The sequence below is a fragment of the Acaromyces ingoldii genome (assembly GCF_003144295.1).
Source record: "Acaromyces ingoldii strain MCA 4198 unplaced genomic scaffold FA10scaffold_10, whole genome shotgun sequence".
Lineage (NCBI taxonomy): Eukaryota > Fungi > Basidiomycota > Exobasidiomycetes > Exobasidiales > Cryptobasidiaceae > Acaromyces > Acaromyces ingoldii.
The window spans coordinates 173,609-192,575 of NW_020290256.1; the positions used below are offsets into that span (position 1 = coordinate 173,609).

Genomic DNA, 18,967 nt, shown 5'->3' on the forward strand with positions numbered 1-18,967 from the left:
CGCCAACGGCCACGCCAACGGCCACGCCAACGGCCACGCCAACGGCCACGCCAACGGCCACGCCAACGGCCACGCCAATGGTCACGCCAACGGCCACGCCAATGGTCACGGAGCCGACGTCATTATCCTCGCTACGGATGCCACTGGTGGTCTGGGTGCATGCCTGGTGTTGAATTTCGTCAAGAGCAGCCGCGTGCGCAAGGTCAACCGACGGGGATTTCAGGATCTCCGAATGCGCCAGGTGGACAATTTACAGGTGCGCGGCCTCGATGCGTACCTTTTCGACGAGGGCGGCAAGGTGCAGCTCGTCAGAAAATACCTCAAGAAGCCTAGTTTGGGCCTCGAGCAGTCGCTGTACGAACAGATGCGCGACTCGGTCAGCGTCGTTGTCCGCAATGCCTGGTGATCCAACTGTGAGTGTGCGCTCTTGCTCTTCCTTTGCTGATGCCTGCGCTGACAAGGCTTGGTTCGCCTCCCTTGGCTCAACAACAGACACACAGTCTGTGTCTGTCGATAGTCAGCTTCGAGCCCCTGCTAAGGGCATGCGCAACCTCATCGACATGGCGCTCACATCGCACGTCAGCCACGAGTCTGAAATTCTCTTTTCCAGATCCATCTCAGCCATTCTGGCCGTGCCCGACGACGTCGTGCTCGGGGACGAGTTCATTTCTCGGCCGCAGGGAACACAATTGGCTATGGAATTATAGTTGGCTATGGGATGGGCAAGATGGTTACTGAGCACCTCCTCCTCGCCTCGCCCCTCTCCCAGACGACTTCGATCCGCTTTGGTCAGCTCAGCGGCACTCTCGGCACAGCTACTACTGGAGCACGACAGACTGGCTGCCACTGCTCGTCAGGAGCGACGACGTCGTGGGTGCGCTGCCGCCTGCCTCGCCCGCGTCGAGGCGGCCAGCCGCATCCACAGCCTCGATGCCTTCCCCATGGCCAAGCTACTTCGCTTCTTCAGCGTCGGCCCTGCCGCCCTGAGCGGCGGCAAGCACCTCGACACGAGCCGCGCTTAGGCCCGTTCGCCAGCGCTGTACAAGGGCAACGCCATCGATGGCCATCAGACCCGTGAGTAGGTCGCGTACTGGCGGCGCACGGGCTTCCTGGCCTCTGCCGCCCAATGATCGTCTCGCGTCTGGTGTTAGCTAAAGTTTTCTTTGGGGGATACAGGTGCTAATCTTGCGTTTCGGCACTCTTAGATGTGTGCTGTGCATGGTGCTCGCACTGCATCTCGGCTTGACTGAGAATAAGAATGGCAGAGAAAGCGCACTCTAGCTTCTTGAGACTAGAGTAAGTGCTTGTGACGGAAAGACGGAGGGTCGTCAAAGTAAAATTTGAGCTCGGAACAGGATGTGCGGCGCATTTTTCGACATGCTAGTCCTCTCCCTTAGCGACCCGGACGAGCATACGCGGTATCTCCAGACACCCATACCCTTTCTCCCAAGAGCCATCCTTGGAGTTGGCCATGCTCAAGTGCCTCGGTGACAACGATCTCCGCACTATCACAGGCTGTGGTGCTACGTAAATTTCAGAACCATGATGGTAGACTGAGCAGCTACGAGAAAAGAGCTAGGATAGTTGAAAGATAACAAGTACGGTGGTCTGCAGGAAGACAATGCTTGCAGCTGAGCAGGTCGATAGGACCTTGTTTCTCCATTCCATGTCGCCCCACAATAACCAGATCGCACTCGCAATGATGAGGATCATTACTGCGCACATGGCAAGCAGCCATGATATCATCATACCGATGTCCTTTTTGTGGAACAGATGAACTTGTAGCTGATTGATCCCACTCAAAGTGAAAAAGAGCGGCCAACAGAATGCCACGCTTGAGGCTACCACCTCTGCGAGGCTCTCGAATCTCAACGTGGGGCTGAGGACTAGCGACGTGAGTCCGACGATGCTTGCAACAGGTGCCGCCATCTTTAAAGATCTTCCAAGTACGTAACGTAGATCCATGAATGTAAGGAGTGAGGTCACAGTGAGTTGATAGCCGAAGATGAGGGGTAATCCGCTCGGTTGCGGGAGCAGAGACCATCCCGCGAGAGCAAGGGAGACACCGAGTGCGAGGACCGCAAAGGCCGGCTTTGGGTCATCGCCGAACAAGTCGGCGGACTCTGGCGTGAGATCGCAAATCTTGGCCAAATGAGCCGATGTCTCTTGAAATCCTGGCCGAAGTATTGCGGGGAATCATACCGATATTGGGCGCGCAGAGAGAAAGCCACGGAAGAAAAGAAAGATTTCCATGAGAGCACGCCATATGCAATTGACCATCACGTGAAAGTGCTGCAGGACGCGGTCTACACTCGCGTGGCGTGTTGCGAAAGCTTTTACGTGAAAATGTGTCCCGCGGACACTTTTACTCGAACGCATGCTGCGGCATCCAGAGAGAGCTTTACAGATCGCAATCGCGCATGTTGCTGTAATTGACGACTTTGCACATCCTCCCAAAAAAGGTGGATTTCACTTATTCAAATACTAGGAACAGGCAAAAAGGAGAAAAATTTGAAGCATTACTCATCTCAAAATCCGAAAATTCATGCTGTCGATGTGCATCACTTTTTCTCTGGCAGGCAAAATAATTCAATATTGGGTACTATGCATTCAGCTTGAAGCGACGATGAAGGGGTACGCTGACAATATACTGCCAGACTTTAAACGGGAGTTAAAACTCAGGATCGTCCAGACGATCCTATTCCGCTTGTACCTTGGTTTTCCGCCTGGAACGACCTCAACAGCTCTTCGCCCTCCGCGTTCTGGATCACATAGTCCTTCACATGCTCTGCCAGGTATGGCGAGAAGGCACGGTCCTGAGCAACCGACTGGTGATCTTTGGAGCCTCCTCCTACGCTTCTGTGGTGCTTTCTGTATCAGTTGCGCGTTGCTTCCCTTTTGCCTTGGACAAATGAGATGGTCTTGACTTTTCTCGAGCCTGCAGAGTCTCTTTATTCCAACGGTGGGGCTGTGTAACAATTTTGTCCCTTCTTTTCGTCTTCTGGAAGCTGTGGCGCTCTTTTATGATCGTGTCTCGACGGAAGCCAAGAGTAGTGGTGCAAAGCCCCTGACAAGAGGTTGGTCCCAGTCACATTGGTGTCCCAGAACAGATTCCACAACTCCCCGATAGCCCATCCTGCCATGTAGCGCATACGCATCGTCCTGTCCTACTACGTTTTTGGGCGTCTCTGAAAACTCGTCAAAACCACAAAGTTGCCAATCTTAATCATTACAAGCATCAATGCGATCTGCCTTCAGACTCAAGAGACGGCGGCCCGTCTTCCAATATTGCTTAGTAATAGTCTACTCTCACTTCTTTGATGACTCGATTGACGCTCATCAAGATCATCAAGAAAGTAGTCTAGGACTTGAAGCCAGAAGGGTCTGAATGTGGTTGCAAACTTTCTTGAGCAAGGTGAGTCGCACTTTGCCGTTGGGGGATCTTTCTCTCAATGGAGTCTCTCCTTGCCGGTATGCCTTCAATCGCTGCTGTAGACTTGAAGCGGCGCGGCGGGTATATATTCTAAGTCGTTTTGCTCGGACGCGTATCAGCTCGCTCGGCCAAGGTAGCAGATGAAAGTCAGCGAAGGTGAGAAAGGGCTCCATTTCGGAGGCGATGGTCGTCATTAACGGTCTGGGGTTCTTTCATCCCATCACCGGTGCTGTGCCGCTTGTGATAGAGCGTTCGACTGCAGTAATCGCGAGCGCTTCCTCTGCAGTCGGTTCAGATCCAGGAAGAACAGTCGCAGGATAAATTTAATGTGCGTTTTGAAGGTCTCTTGCGTTGCAGACCATGTCGCTTTGCGTGGACTTCGGAATGAAACTCTACATCGGTGCATGTGTTCGCACGTGGACCATGCCGTCCCTGAGGACTGCTCCGAGGTCCCCTATGAAATTTTTGTGGAGCCCTTGCAACAAGACACTAGTCCAATACGCACACAATCAGTGGCTCCTTCATGCTTACCCCCAATAAAAGTAGTCTGAGTGGTCCCCAGGCGCCAGTTCAAAAGGGTCCACACAGTTGGAAAATCGTCGTCGTCGTCTCAGCCGTCCTCGGACTACGTGCCTATCCGACGTCCCATGTGTATTCTTCTCCGGACGAGCCGAAGGCTCGTCATCGATGTATTGACCTCTCTTAATCTAGTTACTTCAATGAGGCATCGTCCTCGAATTCAGCTCCGTCTGAGAGGGCACCGGTCGGCAATTTAAGACAAGATTAGGCAGTTCGGGCGTACCATACAGCCCCAGCCGGAGGCCTTCGCTGACGCTTCAGCATACCGTTGAGGTTTCGCAGCCGATCCTCTTCAGGTGAAGCGCAGCCGTGAACACTGATCCCGGAAAGGTCTTAATTTGGCAACCCACAAAGGCGCAACGGAGAGAGGTCTTCAAGCTCAGCAGTAGAAGAAAAACAGACGGAACTGATTGAAGGCTGTAGCATTGACATTGAAGAAAGCGAAGACAGGAGCCAGCTACTTGTGTTGAGCTCGACATGGAATCTAAAGGAAAGTTCGTACTTTGACCTCGGCATTGGCAATGTGATGCGCGGCCCACTGACAAGTATGCCAGGCACGCTGGTGTTGGTACAGAGTGGCGACAGGATTAGGGCGTTTGACACCATATATGTCGAACGATTTGAGATGACGAGCTCTTTCAGAAAGTTCTCGAGATGAGCACAAAGATGATTGTATGCCTCGCCTGTCAATACAGTGAATAGACTGATACAAAGACGAAAGGCTGGTATTTCTGTCTGCTTCTCCAAGGCTACATGAGGTGTTGTCGGCCTATGGAAACTGCTCAATAGGATGATCGAAGACGTTGCAGACAGCGAACAAAGTGAGCATATTGCGGCGAGAAACAGCGAGACATGATCAAATATCGTCGAACGGTGCGCCTCTCGCATCGAAGCTTGTCGTTCACCGACTACGGTCTTACCTTTCGAGGAACGGACTACACGAACTACGACATAAAGTCAAGCATTTTAGCTCCTCTTGCCATCCAGCAGAAAAGACGATCAAGGACGTGCCCTCTTCTTTCCGAGTTGTATTGCTGCCAATTTGTCATGGGTGCTTAACAGGATGCTGAACACAAAAGGCAAGCAGAGTTATATTTGCTATTTTGGCTGGTGCCATAAGAGGTTTCGCACCATTAAAGCAGTCGGATATATATGGTAATCAACAGCCTTTGTGCCTTCAATGTCATTGGCAACAACCGCGCCAGGTGCCGTCACTGTATGAATGTCAGTAATAGCATACTTGATATTCTTCCTGGCCATCAACGACCATCTCATTGACGGCCGTGCCTCCCATCAGTGCCATGAAAGTCAAAAGTCGATACGTCCATTCAGATGAGATTAAAAGGGAGCGGAAAAGCTGAACATTCGATTCGCAGATCTGCTACATTACGTCCAAGTCAGACGATTTGGCCGGGCTATTGCTGACTAGAAAATATTATCATATCATCTTCCACGGGTTCTTTAATGTTCCAAGATAGCTATCTCTTTTGAGAACAGATGGACGTGATTTCAGCGGTGTGTAAAAGTAATCGCTTTGTCTGATGCGATGATTCTTGTTGAAAGACAGAGTAGAGAGTCTCAGTCGCAATCAGACAAATCTCTTGTCAACACCCATTCGACCGAGATGAACGTCGATAGAGGCTCGACGGCTTCGGCAATAGATAATGACACATTTGTTTCCTCGAGAAGAGATCTTCCAGACCTGTTCGCAGGGCTCGAACAGCTCGCGAATGAATTCGCCCGTTACAACTTTGCGTGAACGTCATTGCCGCCCATTATGACGAAGCGTTCATTGAAGCACAGACTTGTGACGCTATTCTCATGAGCCTGAACCTGATATGGATTTGAGGAGGTCCCGATCGAAAATCGCATAATCTTACCGTCAGACCCGCCCGTCATGAGGATATCGCCGCCTAGCTGAAGCTGTCCAACGAGGGATGTATGTCCTGCGATCGTAGTAAGACACTCTCTGAGGAAGTCAGACCTTTCCGCTCAGCTTTCGAGACGTGAGCTTTTGAGGAGAGGGGTCTCGCCCATCCGCCGCATTGCACAAGCGGACTGTTGAGTCTAGGCTAACTGTGGCGACATGAATATTGTCGAAAGCGATGGCAAGAATTTGGTCGTTGTGCCTTGACAGCACGCGAAGGTATTCGTCTGTTTCGTCGTCCCAAATGTGGCATGTCGAATCGTAGCTGCCGCTAACAATCTTGTCGCTAGCTTAAGCCAAGCAGCGAACCGCGTGGAGGTGACCCAAGAGCAAGTGGACGAGCTGGCGAGTCTTGATGTTCCACACGCGCAGCGTCTTGTCCCTCGAACCGGACACTGCGAGGGGTCGTCCCTCCAAAGCCTGGACTAGGCCTCGCAGTCTTTCTCGGCACGGCGCGCAGAGACTGATGAGGTGTCGCCGTGTATCCCGGCTTAGAGGCGTACTCGAGGAGCGAGGCGATCGGCGATAGTGATAGAGCAAAGGAAGGGGGTGTCGGCAGCAAATTTGATCAGATGAGAAAAAGGAGCCCTGCGTTGCCGTTATAAACTCAAAAGAGCGTCAGAGTTGGATTCTTATTATTTCCTAAGCTGCAGAACCTCATAATGTTGACGAAGTGTGCGGGACGCGACGCCACGCGATCATCAGGCGGTTTTCACTATTAGACACGTGAAATGACGCAGAAAACGACAAGAGTCCTTCCAATCATTGGTATCACACGAACAATCCCACCTATCAACAATGAGCAGCACATCATCCAGCCGGAGCAAAGCTGCCAGCAGAACCTACAGGATCAAGAATCTCAAGCGCGCCCGCATATATATCAATGAGCTCGATCGATCTGATTGGCCTGACTACATTGAGGCGCTTGCGACAATGTTAACCATAAATGACTTCGAGCAAATCATCAAAGCATCGGATGTAAGTGGAGATTTGAGGACCGCGAAAACAGAATCAGCCTTCTGATGACACACGAATGAAGGTCGCAAGCCTGGGATCTGCCTCAAGGAGAATCCCGCTGCAAGCCATACTACCTGAGGGTGCAGTCTTCAAAGTCGATTGTCAGGGCGCATTGGATGCCGCACTTTCATTGCATGAAGGAGTCAGGCGATTTCAAGGCAGAACAGAGTCTAGCTGGATGCACTTCGCCCGACGAGCGCTTCTTCCGCTAACAACAATGCCAGAAGTCGGAGTTTGGTGAGTTGCTCGAGGAACGGCCGCTGAGCGCATGATCTGAAAAGCATATCAGTGAGGATGAAGACTGGAACGAGCCTGTCGATCTATTCTCAGCCGATGGTGCACCGCTTTCTACGCCTAAGCCAGATATTGCCATAGGTATCAAGCCGAGTGACCCAACAAACAATGCTACATCGGAGCAGATACACAAAATTTTGCCCATGAGCGAAGAATTTCTCGAAGCAATTCGACTTCGTAAGGGCCTTCATCCGTGGCCGTCCCTCAGCATTCCCGATGTTGCGTTTCCTTGCTTCATTTTCGAGGCCAAATCTGACTCAAGCGTCCTTTTTTTTGCCGAGAATCAAGCGGCGGGCGGGGTCGCAAAAGCTCTGAAGATACTGGAAGGGCTCGAACGAGAATTTCAAGAGGTTGGCGGCACGCTCGAGCACCCCTTGCCTGTGATCGCGGCTTGCACCCAAGGCGCGTTGTGGGAGGTCTTGCTCGGTTTCAGAATAGGGCTGGAAGCCAATCATTGTGGCATTGTGAGTATCGGCAGAATTCCTGCTTCAATCGGCTCTGTTCACCTAACACGTTCCATTCTCTTAGCATCTCGTGCAGCTTTGGCTCGGGCAAACGACAGATAAGTGGGGGCTTCTTCAGCTTCAGATCATCCTCGCACAAATCGTGCTTTGGATCAGTCATACATATCGCCCCAAGGTCGAGGATATGCTAGAGCGAATACGGCAATCTTTCCCGATTCACGGCTGAGATACACACTTATGTTATGAGTCTTCTCTTCATTTAGATTAATGCTGTGTTGGCGAAGTTGCTACGAAGCCAATCTTTAGAGAATCTCATGGACATATTACACTGGTCCTCCCGCCCTGCGCTTGATATCATCTGCAAAGTGTCGTCAAACTATCGATTTGGCGCGCTCGATCACCATAAAAAACCCCATGAAAATGCTCACATCGATCGAAAACCTCATCACAACAGTCAAGGACGTCAATATAGGACCAGCGATTGCGATACTTCAGTCTGACTTTCTTGTTCTTGGCTTCTTGAGTAGTCTCCCAACTCATCGCAATTGAGACGAGTGGAGGAGTCAGCGGATTTTGCGCGAGCAGGCGATCAAGATCGTTCGAGACGCTAAGCTCGATCTTAAGGTGGAAGCGAAAGTGTCAATCCTGTCGGAGATTCCGCCGAGCACGATCAGGAGGAAGAAAGACTGCCTTCCCGGGTCAAGGTAACCACAATTATGCTCGAACAATTCGTAGAATCTGCAATACCATTCAAGGCGCTCATCCGGCGTCTCGTCAAGGCTAAGGCTAATACGGCTGAAGACGTGCAGACCGTCTTGCTGATCCACTCGGTGGGAACGCTAGCAGAGAAATCAAACTGCTCCTATCCACTTAGATTGCTTGTCGTTGTACCGCCGTAGTTGTAAACATCGCAAGTCAGGTGGGAGTTATGCTAGGGACCGATGTTGAGAAAGACGCCCTCGATGGCAAGGGAGTGTTCATTCTTCGACCTCGGCGTTGATTTTGTGATGCGTGGCCGACTGGCAGACATGCCAGGCGCGCTGGAGCTTGTGACAAGGCAGCGACGGAATCACATACATTGATGTGACACTTTGAGGTTACGAGCTCTTCCAGAAAGATTCTCAATATGTGTGAAAAGATGATTCTCTGTTTTGCCTTTCGATACCGTGAACCGACCGATGCAATGACCAAAACGCCGGTAACTCTACTTCCCTAACGCTGAAGGAGGTATTGTCAGCACACAAAGGAGATTATGAGATTGGTGGGCACACTATTCACCGAAGACGTTGCAGGCAGCCAACAAAATGGGCGCGGTGCAGCGAGGAACAGCGAGAAGAGATGATCAAATACCGTTGAACGGTGTACCTCTCACATTATTCAAATGAAGAGGTTAGTCTTGTATGCTTAATAAGGCATTGCCGATAGTGAAAAGCGAGCAGTCGCCTCTCTGGTAGCTCCCTAACGCTCCGGAACCTGAGTCTCGAGCACGGAATCTCCTTTCCGTGGAAATCTCTGCTTTCGTCCGCAGGGTCTTCACAGTAAAAGACGTGGACAACCAACGTCGTCGGGTCGCCTGGCTTAGGGTACAGACTCCATTCTCCCCTATCGAAGGCGTGATGAAGATCGCGTGTCAGGAAGATACCATAACTGACATTGTAAAGATATCCTGGGTCGAAACCCAGAACTTCTTCGTAGTATTCCGGTCGGCTGACCGGTAGGATGTGGCATGCGACAGCCTTTGCGCTTTCCGAAACGATGCAATAGCCATCCCGAACGCCGAGCAGGAATCGAAAGTGATTTTGATTTGTTGAGCTGCGCGACGAATGGCTCATTGTATTGGAGCTACGGCTGGCAGAATCAGGCCCTCGTCGCTTGTAGTGAAAGCGAGGACCTCGACTCAGGTTCGGCGGGAGCGTCGGCGCATCATGTCGAACGAATCGGTACTTTTCCAGGCGCCGGTACGCTGGTAAGGCCGGGGCCATCCGCAGAGACAGAAGCAATGGCCCTCCCTCTTCGACGACCGATTGTGTTGCAAAGAGCACATACTCCCACGAAAGCACCCCACCGACCCTCATGAATTCGACCGAAAGGAGAAAAGGGCGTGAGAGCCGGGCCAGACCGGGTTGCCAAAGGTGATGACCGGAGCCAGGCCCTGCTTCTCCCACCAGTAGTTGGTCCGCTGCACGATGCTCTCGTCGACGATGAACCAGTACTTTTCGAGCCATGTCTTTGAGCACTCCCAATTGCCGGGATCCATCGTGGCCTCAAAGGAAGCGTCGTCGTCGAGGCGAAAGGCGTCATCGGTGGGCGCATTGTGGATGCGAAAGGGCGAAATGACGATGCGCTCTGCGTCGGTGCCGAACATAATGTCGATTTTGAATGTGTCGTGGTCCAGCAGCTTGGCCTTGATCGCTCGAAGCACACGGCTGCGCACCGCGGGCCAGGGAAGGATGTCGAGGGCGACCGAGTGGACGACGGTGAGCTGCTCGTCGACGGGGTGCATGTTCTCGGGCACACGCCGGCTCTTCTGCGTGCGCTCGTGCCAAATTTGCTTGATGCGGCTGGGTGCCTTGCATTGGAGATGTCGACGTGTGGAAAGGACAGCGTGACGGCGTTGCCGAAGTAGGCGCGGAAGAAGTCCAGGTGGGTGGTCGTGAGCGTGGCGCGGCCCCCTTGGCTGCTCGACTGGATAAGGTCGCGCAGGGCTGTTTGTGATGCCGTTTCTGACGTGCCTTGACCGTATGGAGATGACTTGGCCGACGCAATCCAGTCGACCATTTAGTATGCGGCCCACATGGACTCGGACGTGGTGAAGATTTGCGTGTTGTTCAGCACGCCCGACGCTACGGCGTCCGACAGGCTGACACGGGGGGGAGGGGGGTGCTTGCGCGCGTCGAGAAAGGCCTCTGGGTCGGGCGCAAACCAGCGCGGCGTCGTATCCTCATCGAGGCGATCGCGCTCGGCGTCGGTCTCCTGCCGCTTGCGGATCCGATACCGTCGCTGGGCCATGCGCGTGTGCTCCCGCCGCCGCTCGTCGGCGTCGGGCACGCTCGACGAACTGCCCTCGCCCTTGTCAAGGTTGCACCGCTTGCTCACCAGAGGCGGCACCAGCATCGTTGGTTCCAGCATCTCTTATACTTATTTTCGAGTCGAGAAGTGGCGTCGGCGTCAAACTCGACTTTGGTTAGCAAGTGGAGTTGAACTTTCGACGGTATGACCGCTCACCCATCCCACGCCTGATGACAGCTTGTCGGTTTCTGGGCCCGATCGCCACGTGGTTCCACGACGCCCGAATTGGTATTCCCGCCACGCAGATTCAGATCACACCTTCATTGGCCGATTGAGCTTCCCGCCCGTCTCATTCTCGGCTCTGTGGTGGCTGTAAGATTCGCATGACGCACAGGGTAAGGGTCACTTGTAGGCGCACTGGCGGTCATGGAGAGGCTCTTGACATGTGGTGACGACGTTGGCGAGGAGAAACATCGACAGCGGACGACGCTGAAAGGGAACGAACTTCCAAGGCTCAAGAGATTGCAACTTTGCCAACATGAAATCAAAGCACTAGACGGAAGAAGGAGAAACTATCTTCAATTGCAACGGACAAAGAGTTATAGACACCACCGTGCATCCTTGAAGGGGAGGTGAGGAGGGGGAGCAAGGCATAGCTACTGAAAGGGAATGGGCTTGCCGAGCATGGTGATGAACTTGCCGTGGAGCGGGCGACATTACCCACAAATCCCTTGGGGCGACGTCCACCCGACGTTCCCCACAACTGGTGGGTCGTCAGCAAGGGCAGCTTCTGAACGAGGAGCGTAAGCGTGTTTGCCTCCCAGTCAAAGTTGGCCTTTGCTGCTCGAAGTAGATCCATGCTCAAATCACGTCGAACCAATCGGCATGATCACTGAATGTGATGAGATAGGCCTCGAACGAGACTGCGGTACCACCACCAAGCCTGGCCAAGGCGTTGAAGCGCTTGTCAGGCTCTGCGCTGGTCACAAATGCAGATTCGAACGAGATCTCTCCCATGTCCCGCAGCCGGCACCGGTGTCAACAAGCGCCCTCGCCTTGACGCCCAAAAGTTCGATCTCAATGACGGGCATCCGATTTTTGACGCGATTGTCAGTCGGCTGGTACCACTGGGCGTTGAGGCGGGCGTTGTTGCTGATGGGCACGCCCTAACGGGACGTGGCCTTGTCTCGCAGAGGCTACTTGCAGTCGCGGGCATAGTGACCCGTGCGACCACAGTTGAAACACTTGGCATTGGCCGGCATGCCTTCGGCCGGCTGGGCCTTTACCACAGGCGGCAGGAGCGCCGAGGACGCCCTGGACACGGTGGCATAATTTGCAGGCCTGGGCGCAGGCCGCACCCCGCATAGGTAATAGTGAGGTCGATCCCCAGGGTAGACCCTTGTTGGACATTGCTCCGGACGACGATTGTTTTCCGGTGGACCGTCGCCTCGCTTGCTCACTTCCTTATGCTTCGCGTCGTACTTGATGGCCAGCTGAAGGACAGGCTCGAGTGTCGCAGGTGGGTCAAAGCTGAGTTGTGAGACAAATTGACTGTACTGTAAATGGGCGTTGGTAACGTGGCGAGGAATTTGTCGATAAGCAGTTTCTGGGTCATGTTGGTCACATGCGACCTCATGTCCAGATTGCGCGTAGGGTTAGGGTTAGGGTTAGGGTTTGTATGTTTCGAGAGCATCATATCTTGCTATCCGAAAGCGCAATCATGCTTTTCATCTTGCTCTTAGCAATCCACTGGGCGAAGGTGTCGCTTGCAGAAGCTCTGTAGAAAGAGTGATCGAATAGACAAGAAAAGACAAAAAAATAAAGTAAACATCAGAAGGAAGTTGAAGTAATGTTCATCGTAACCGTCGTTTTGAAACTTACTCGAGCAGTGCTATTTTATCGCAAGACGGGCGACACCACCAGAAAGAGTGTGCGTCGAGCGCAAAAGTGCCCCAATTTCACCTATTTCACGCCGTAACAGCGAAACCCGGTCGTAGGAAATCTACACCACCACTTTGCTTTTTTTTCTCATTCTTTTAAGGCTGTCATGGCCTGCCCAGGGCTTTTGTAATGCCCCCCAAAAATCATGCTGTTGAGGATGGCGTAGTGGAATGCTGAGTAATAGAAAAACACGTGCCAAAAAGCGTGCGAGGGGTCGAGGGGGACTGTACCGGTATGTACCGGTAAGTAGATTTCTATCAGAAGTCACGTGCGTCTGGCAGGTCGGTATAGGGCCGAGACGATCTCGATGAGGACTCCTCATTTCTGTCTCATAACACATAAAAAGCACTTCCGAATTGCCGACGTCAACGCGGCCATCCCATCGCTGACCTTGATTGCTCCCGCTCATCGATGTCAAATGCACGTAAAGCGTATCCTCTTTCTGCCCAATTTTGGCGCCACGAGGGGGCCATAATCGTCTATGACTGCGATCAGAATCGTCTATGCACCATTCCCACAGGCTCGCTCGCCTCCAGTGGCGATTTAAATTGGGATTTCGTCGTCTACTGCATTCGAGCTTGTGTGGAAGAGGATGGCTTTGTCTGTGCATTTGGCGAAAGAGATGCTCTCGACCTTAACCAAGACGTAACGTCCGGACGCTACTTTTTTCGCAGGGGAGGTGAGCGGAGAGTCATTAATCGGACGCCATCCGCTGACGACAATGTCACCTCAGATAGTCCGATGCAACCATGCACCTTGCGACGAGGCCCCATCGGAAAGCAAAGAGGAAGAGTGGTTGGAGAGCGCAGCGTGGGCTCGAGAAGTACAATGAGTGACTCAAAGAGGTCTTCTGCAAATCAGGTGAGAGCAAGGAGGCATATGCATGTACTTGCAAATTCATGTGTCCGTTACCTCTCATAGCAATCCCTCAGAATCGGCGTTATCGCACGGGACGGACGCTGTCTCATTACCGAGAAGCCTTACAACCTGTGCACGGGCTCGCACATCGTACCTTTCAGCCGTCCCGATGTGAGTTTTGTCCACTGTGATGTCTCCTTGTGAAAATCTTAGAAACACCCTCACGATTCTTGCAAAGATTTATGCAGAGCTGCTGGGCTACGAGGATGAGTGGCTGTTCGAAACATGGATGGGTCTCCTTCTTGAGGACGGAATTCATAAGTGCTTCGACCGATACGAGATCAGCATCTATCCGAGGGTGAGTATATACTTCTCCAGCTTTGTCCTTATCGCTGATCTGTCCACAGGGCGATCAAGAGTGGGTCGTTCACGTCTTCTACAGCCCCGACAGGTCGCTTTTTGAATACCACGGCAAGAGATTTGACTCTTCGCGATTCCAGCTCCCACGTCCATTCTGGCCTTCTCGGGATCTCCTGTTGTGGCATCATCTGCAGTGCGTTCAGAAACACTATCGAGGGTATTCCCATAGAGTCTCTGCGCATGATGAATATCTCTCCTCGGCATAAAAGACACGTTAAAAACAAGAAAAATATTCTTGCAAGATCCTCTTTTGCCGAACCGCTTCTCTACTCGTGCCTGTCCTTGTGGGATGAGCCTCAGATTGAGCATTCTCTTCTCAGAGAGCATTCTCTTTTAGGTTAGAGATGAACAGATGATCTGCACTATTGCAGAGGGGGAGAGCAAATGTCGTTCGTCTGATTCTTTCTTTCAATGGCGTGACGAGCTGGTCATCTATCTGCACCGCAAGAGGCTTATAACAATTCAACAAAAGAAGAAATGTCGGAAAAGGTCGATATCGACCTCAATGATCATTCGATGATTGGTTCAAGATACAGATCACAACTTGTCTTGATCCTTAAATGCCACTAAGGTCCATTAAGATATACACTACTTTCCATACGGCGAAATGTCTCTCTCGTTCCTCGTAAGGTTAAGAACAAGCCTCCCTAACCTTGGATTCTTACTGTCTGAAGATCGCGAGCGATCTTATCTGCTATCTGCCTTTACCTTTCTAGGGATTAGGTGCCCGATCCAGAAAGTACAACGCAAAGGGTTAGAATAATTAACGATAAACTCATTCGTACTCTCAGAGCAATTGCAGAGACGCTGCGATCGTCAGTCGCCACTTTTGACCTCATTACGCAGACAATTTTCAATGGCGGCTTTCCTTGACCTGACCACTTTTCCGCAAGCACCGGTCGGGTGTCAGGGGGTTGAGAAGAAAAAAGCAAAGCGCGCATTCATTCGCCTTCTAACAAGCAACCAACAGAGGCATGCGAGGAGCATTGGCGTCGCCATATCATGACGAGGTCCGCCAGCTCGCTTCGCCGGAAGCTGAGCCGCGCCCAGCAGTCGCTCCAGCATCAGATCCAGTCGCCGGCGCAGCGTGGACGTGCGCTGCTGCAGGAAGCTGCCCTGCCAGGCTCCAAGGACATGGCAGAATTGGCCTGCCTGCTCCTCCTCTGCGCCAAGCTCCGTCGCCGCATTCTGTCTCCGCGCCAGGATCGTCAAACCCATAAATACCACAAGCACCAGCAGCAGCAACATGGGCGTGATCGGTCGTCGTCAGATGCTACAGACAGGAGTGACTTTGATGCAGACGAAGGGCCACCGGCGTACGATGAAGTAGAAATGGCGAAGCCACCACACTCGTCGATCGATCCCCAGGGCCCACTGTCCGTCTCGCGACGCAAGGACCACATCTGGCACGCCTACCTCTATCGAGGCGTGATGCGCCTTCAGCTCTTTGTACACCGCGTCGTTCCCGAGGCGACGGAACGTGCTGTCGCCGATGTGCCGGCGCCGGCGCCTGACGACAAGGACACCAACTCAGCGCGGGAGCTGCCTGCTTCGTACCTCCCTCCATTGGATGTTTGCATCGCTTGGGCTGCTACGATCGGACAGGTGGCCTGGTCATTGGAACCAGGAGAGAGGCTCTCGAACGGTCCCCGCATGAACGCGCTGGACGACTGGGTCTTTCCCTTGAGTCTTGTCGCAACACACTTCGATACCACAACTTGCCGGCTGCGTGATGGGACAGACATTGAGGAGGGACAGGTGGCGGAGTCGAACTGGGAACGCTTGATTGGCACTCCCTTTTACGGCACAGATGCAGTCTCTATCACCTCTGCCTTTTCTACCTGCTCGTCATCGCAGCCAGCATCCGTGTTACACTCTGATGACCGACTGCCGAAAGCCCTAATCCTCGCCTGTCCGCAACCAGGATGTTCCTTTCAGGCGCCCATCGACATCGTCTCGCCCTCGATTCAGGACGTGGCAGTGGCGTCGCTTAGGCGGTCGCAGAGAGGCCTAGCCCAACCTGGCTGGCGAAGAGGGTGCAAGCAGTGCGGCACTTCTACGTTGGTCGAATTGGACACTCTTGCTGGCGCCCAGCTAATCAATAATCTCGAGACATGGTGTCAAGATGAGACATTCGTCTTCTGGTGAGTGTCTCTTTTTTCTGGAATTGTATGGGATCTCCGCCTATCTGCACTGTAGGCTGACAAGCATGTAGTGGACTCGAACATGACGTCGAGTCTGGCATTCCGCTGCCTCGCTGCTATTCCCATGCCCTGGCTGCCCACCTTCTCACCCCCCTCTTCGGCAAAGCCATGTCGCCTCGGCGTCGCACAGCCAACGAAGCTTACGTGAAGGAGGCACTCTCCCTCGGGGACTCGACCAAACTACCGCCCTTGCCAAATGTAGCGTCCCTTACCCTCGGAGAGCGGGAGACAAGCGCCAACTCGCTCTCGTCAGCGATGCATGCCGTCACCCTGGAGACTATCTCGACGACGGCTTCAGAGCTGGGCGCAAGCTGCGACTACCACCTCGACAAGATTGTCTCTCGACTCGAGTCTGATGTGCTCAGGTCTCAGCCTCGGATCCACCAGTCCCGCAACGCTTCGACGCACCCGAAGCGCATGGCGCAGACACCACAGAGCTACGGAGGCGGCATAGGCGCGGACGGTCCCACCTTCAATCTCAGCAACCCGCTCGAGGAGGGCCAAGCTACCTCCACGTCCGCCATGTCGGCAGCGCGTGAGGAGGCCTTGCTGTCCGGTCTGATCCGCTCCCTTACAAGGCCATACGAGACGCGGAGAAGCGCCGGTGTCGTGGGCGCAGGTCTGACCTTGCATCTGTTCGAGGGAACCAGCCAGGCAAGGCAAAGCCACGGGAACGAGGTGCTGCTAGGGGTGGCCAAACCTGTCGAGGAGATGCTCGTCCTGGCCAATCAGCTCGACAAGTGGGCCACAACGCACGCCCAGTCACAGTCACAGTCGCAGTCGCTCAGCTTCTCTCAGCGGGCGGCAAACGAGTACGCGAAAATGCTCGAGTCGCTGGCCAGCAACGAGGGTGACCGGCTGCGGTCCAAGGTTGCCTCAAGCCGTGGCAAAGTGGGAGACGGCTGGGTCACGGCCGAAGAGCGAGCCTCGGTTGAGTCCAAGCTGAGCCGCGATGACTCCTTTGGTGCTCGCCTGGGCTGGACCGCACACGTCTTGTTCCGAGGGCGCAGGCCGTACGTTCGGGAGATGGTCGAGCTCCTCGGCGTCGTTCCTCGCCATTCGTGGAAGAGGGTCACTGAGCCAGTCACGCTTTTCGAAGAAGATACCGTCGAGTGACCCGCCCCCACATGACTGTCCATCGCCGCCGCCGCCCTCGTAGAAGCTCAATAACTAGCTCAGAGTGTCGAAGAGGTGATCGCGGTAGTTGCCAGGGGTCCACTGCCAGTTGCCAGGTCTGTCAGCACATGAATATTGTTACAATCTTTGTTACCGGTACATTTTTGTGAATGGTCTACTTATTGTGCTTTCTCTATCGTCTGGCACAATGACTTCCATCAGCAAGTTCATCTCAGAAGCGCTGGAAGGAAGGATGCTCAGTCGCTTAGGGAAGGTCGTTCCTACGCCATGGCAGCCCAATGATCATCTAAGCCGTAGAAGTCGTTGCGGACAGCCGGACGCAAGACTTTCACGGAGTCTGCATCGCGCACTGGCAATCGACAAGTGCGTTCGGAGTGAAGTTCTGTGACGTAGACACAGACACTTCGATAGTAAATCCTCAGACACTAACTTATCATCTTCATGACAAACTGGGCAAGCTCGTCAGCCTAAGTGGATTGAGAGAAAAAGAGCAAGTTTCCCTTTCCTCGAGCCTTTGTTGATTGTGCCACGTAATGTACGATGATGCAAATTCGACTCAATCTAAAGCTTAAGCAAGGGAGAGCTCTGGCAGATAGTATGCTGTCCTAGAGCTCGCTATTGTGTGCAACCTCTCGTGATCAGCGCTATGAACACCATTTAGAACGTTGCTGAGGGCAAGCATGGATCACGATGACTTATTTTGGTTGGGTACCTTTTCGTAACCTCTACCTTGCTTGTTGCTTCGCGGTTGCTTGTCTCCCTTGTTGCTTCGCGATCGATCATAACGCTTGTAGTCCTCACCACTTTGTCCTGCTTGCTCGACAAGTCAAATTGATCGAGCTCGATGTGCCGGCATCTTAGTATTCGCCTCGCCTCGAGTCGGAACCAGACATGTGACTTCGCTTGCGCGTAGCAGTCGTAAACGTCACAGAGGCGGTCGAATGCCATTGCGACGCGAAGTGTGAGCGCGTTTCGGTGCACCAGTCAGTGACGCGTAGCATTCTGAGATAGATGTTGTATGTGGCACCATAGAGGAAATCGCAGCACAAGTCCGCTACGTGTAGCGAACCCGACCTTTCATTGGATCGTGCGGTTCACGACTTTCATACCTTCAATTTTTTTTGGATTGTTCCCTAAAAAATGCATGCTGCGAGGCTCGCATCATAGCCATGACTTCGTCACCAATCAATTCGTCTCTTTCTGTCCTGTCAGCCGTCCAAAACCGCTGTCCAAGATGAAGTTTCTTTCTCGTACCTTGTCTAGACCAGAAAGGTACTTTCAATAGATATCTCTCTTTTAGGATGTAAGATAAACGCGTACTTGATTTTTCTTCCCTGGTCAATTGTATAGCTCTCATTGTCATGTTACATAAGTTTTCCTCACGCAACATAATCGCAACTGTCTTGCCCCAACACTGCGGGGTAAATCCGGTGGCTTAATTCTCGCGTCTTGGAGTAGCCTTCCTGGCGCTGTTCATGGTCATGGAGAATTGCACAAGAAACTTTCATTGAGATACAGTCTTTCCATAGAAATGCATCAATTTGAGAAGGTGACACGTGTTAGGCTCTTAACTATTCGGCCGAAAGATCAGGGTCGCCTCGGCTTCGCGCATGCTCTTATCACGGACGTGGGCAACGAGCAGACTGAGTCAAGGCATTCTCTTTGTGAGGGATGCTCACGTGAC

General features: G+C 52.9%; 8 protein-coding genes across 8 annotated transcripts in view; 5 read left to right on the forward strand and 3 right to left on the reverse strand.

The window, feature by feature from the left end:
* FA10DRAFT_51019 (hypothetical protein) overlaps window positions 1-441 on the forward strand; it is a 919-nt gene extending 478 nt beyond the window's left edge. The window contains exon 2 of the mRNA XM_025525533.1: window positions 1-441. Coding sequence (XP_025373886.1) covers window positions 1-406 — 406 coding nt within the window. The 3' untranslated portion in view covers window positions 407-441.
* A 286-nt stretch (window positions 442-727) lies between these two features.
* On the forward strand, window positions 728-1,022 carry FA10DRAFT_289533 (hypothetical protein; the record flags this gene model as incomplete). Its single annotated transcript, XM_025524308.1, has 2 exons — window positions 728-870; window positions 926-1,022. The coding sequence occupies 2 exons, from the start codon at window positions 728-730 to the stop codon at window positions 1,020-1,022; spliced, it is 240 nt and encodes a 79-aa protein (XP_025373887.1).
* On the reverse strand, window positions 968-1,481 carry FA10DRAFT_270058 (hypothetical protein). Its single transcript, XM_025522985.1, has 3 exons — window positions 1,356-1,481; window positions 1,177-1,296; window positions 968-1,074 (listed from the first exon to the last, which is right to left on the reverse strand). The coding sequence occupies exons 1-2, from the start codon at window positions 1,455-1,457 to the stop codon at window positions 1,180-1,182; spliced, it is 219 nt and encodes a 72-aa protein (XP_025373888.1). The 5' UTR covers window positions 1,458-1,481; the 3' UTR covers window positions 968-1,074; window positions 1,177-1,179.
* A 5,596-nt stretch (window positions 1,482-7,077) lies between these two features.
* FA10DRAFT_51205 (hypothetical protein) lies at window positions 7,078-8,071 on the forward strand. Its single transcript, XM_025525534.1, has 3 exons — window positions 7,078-7,193; window positions 7,320-7,714; window positions 7,779-8,071. Exons 2-3 carry the CDS (start codon window positions 7,394-7,396, stop codon window positions 7,938-7,940), a joined length of 483 nt encoding a protein of 160 aa, XP_025373889.1. The 5' UTR covers window positions 7,078-7,193; window positions 7,320-7,393; the 3' UTR covers window positions 7,941-8,071.
* A 1,714-nt stretch (window positions 8,072-9,785) lies between these two features.
* FA10DRAFT_289534 (hypothetical protein) lies at window positions 9,786-10,217 on the reverse strand (the record flags this gene model as incomplete). Its single annotated transcript, XM_025524309.1, has 1 exon — window positions 9,786-10,217. One exon carries the CDS (start codon window positions 10,215-10,217, stop codon window positions 9,786-9,788), a length of 432 nt encoding a protein of 143 aa, XP_025373890.1.
* Window positions 10,218-10,492: 275 nt separating this feature from the next.
* Window positions 10,493-10,828, reverse strand: FA10DRAFT_289535 (hypothetical protein; the record flags this gene model as incomplete). Its single annotated transcript, XM_025524310.1, has 1 exon — window positions 10,493-10,828. The coding sequence occupies one exon, from the start codon at window positions 10,826-10,828 to the stop codon at window positions 10,493-10,495; it is 336 nt and encodes a 111-aa protein (XP_025373891.1).
* A 2,156-nt stretch (window positions 10,829-12,984) lies between these two features.
* FA10DRAFT_282151 (hypothetical protein) lies at window positions 12,985-14,341 on the forward strand (the record flags this gene model as incomplete). Its single annotated transcript, XM_025523749.1, has 6 exons — window positions 12,985-13,343; window positions 13,398-13,525; window positions 13,586-13,693; window positions 13,761-13,880; window positions 13,930-14,075; window positions 14,314-14,341. Exons 1-6 carry the CDS (start codon window positions 13,076-13,078, stop codon window positions 14,339-14,341), a joined length of 798 nt encoding a protein of 265 aa, XP_025373892.1. The 5' UTR covers window positions 12,985-13,075.
* Window positions 14,342-14,783: 442 nt separating this feature from the next.
* Window positions 14,784-17,737, forward strand: FA10DRAFT_270061 (hypothetical protein). Its single transcript, XM_025522986.1, has 3 exons — window positions 14,784-16,086; window positions 16,158-17,619; window positions 17,659-17,737. The coding sequence occupies exons 1-2, from the start codon at window positions 14,945-14,947 to the stop codon at window positions 17,260-17,262; spliced, it is 2,247 nt and encodes a 748-aa protein (XP_025373893.1). The 5' UTR covers window positions 14,784-14,944; the 3' UTR covers window positions 17,263-17,619; window positions 17,659-17,737.
* The last annotated feature ends 1,230 nt before the right edge of the window (window positions 17,738-18,967 follow it).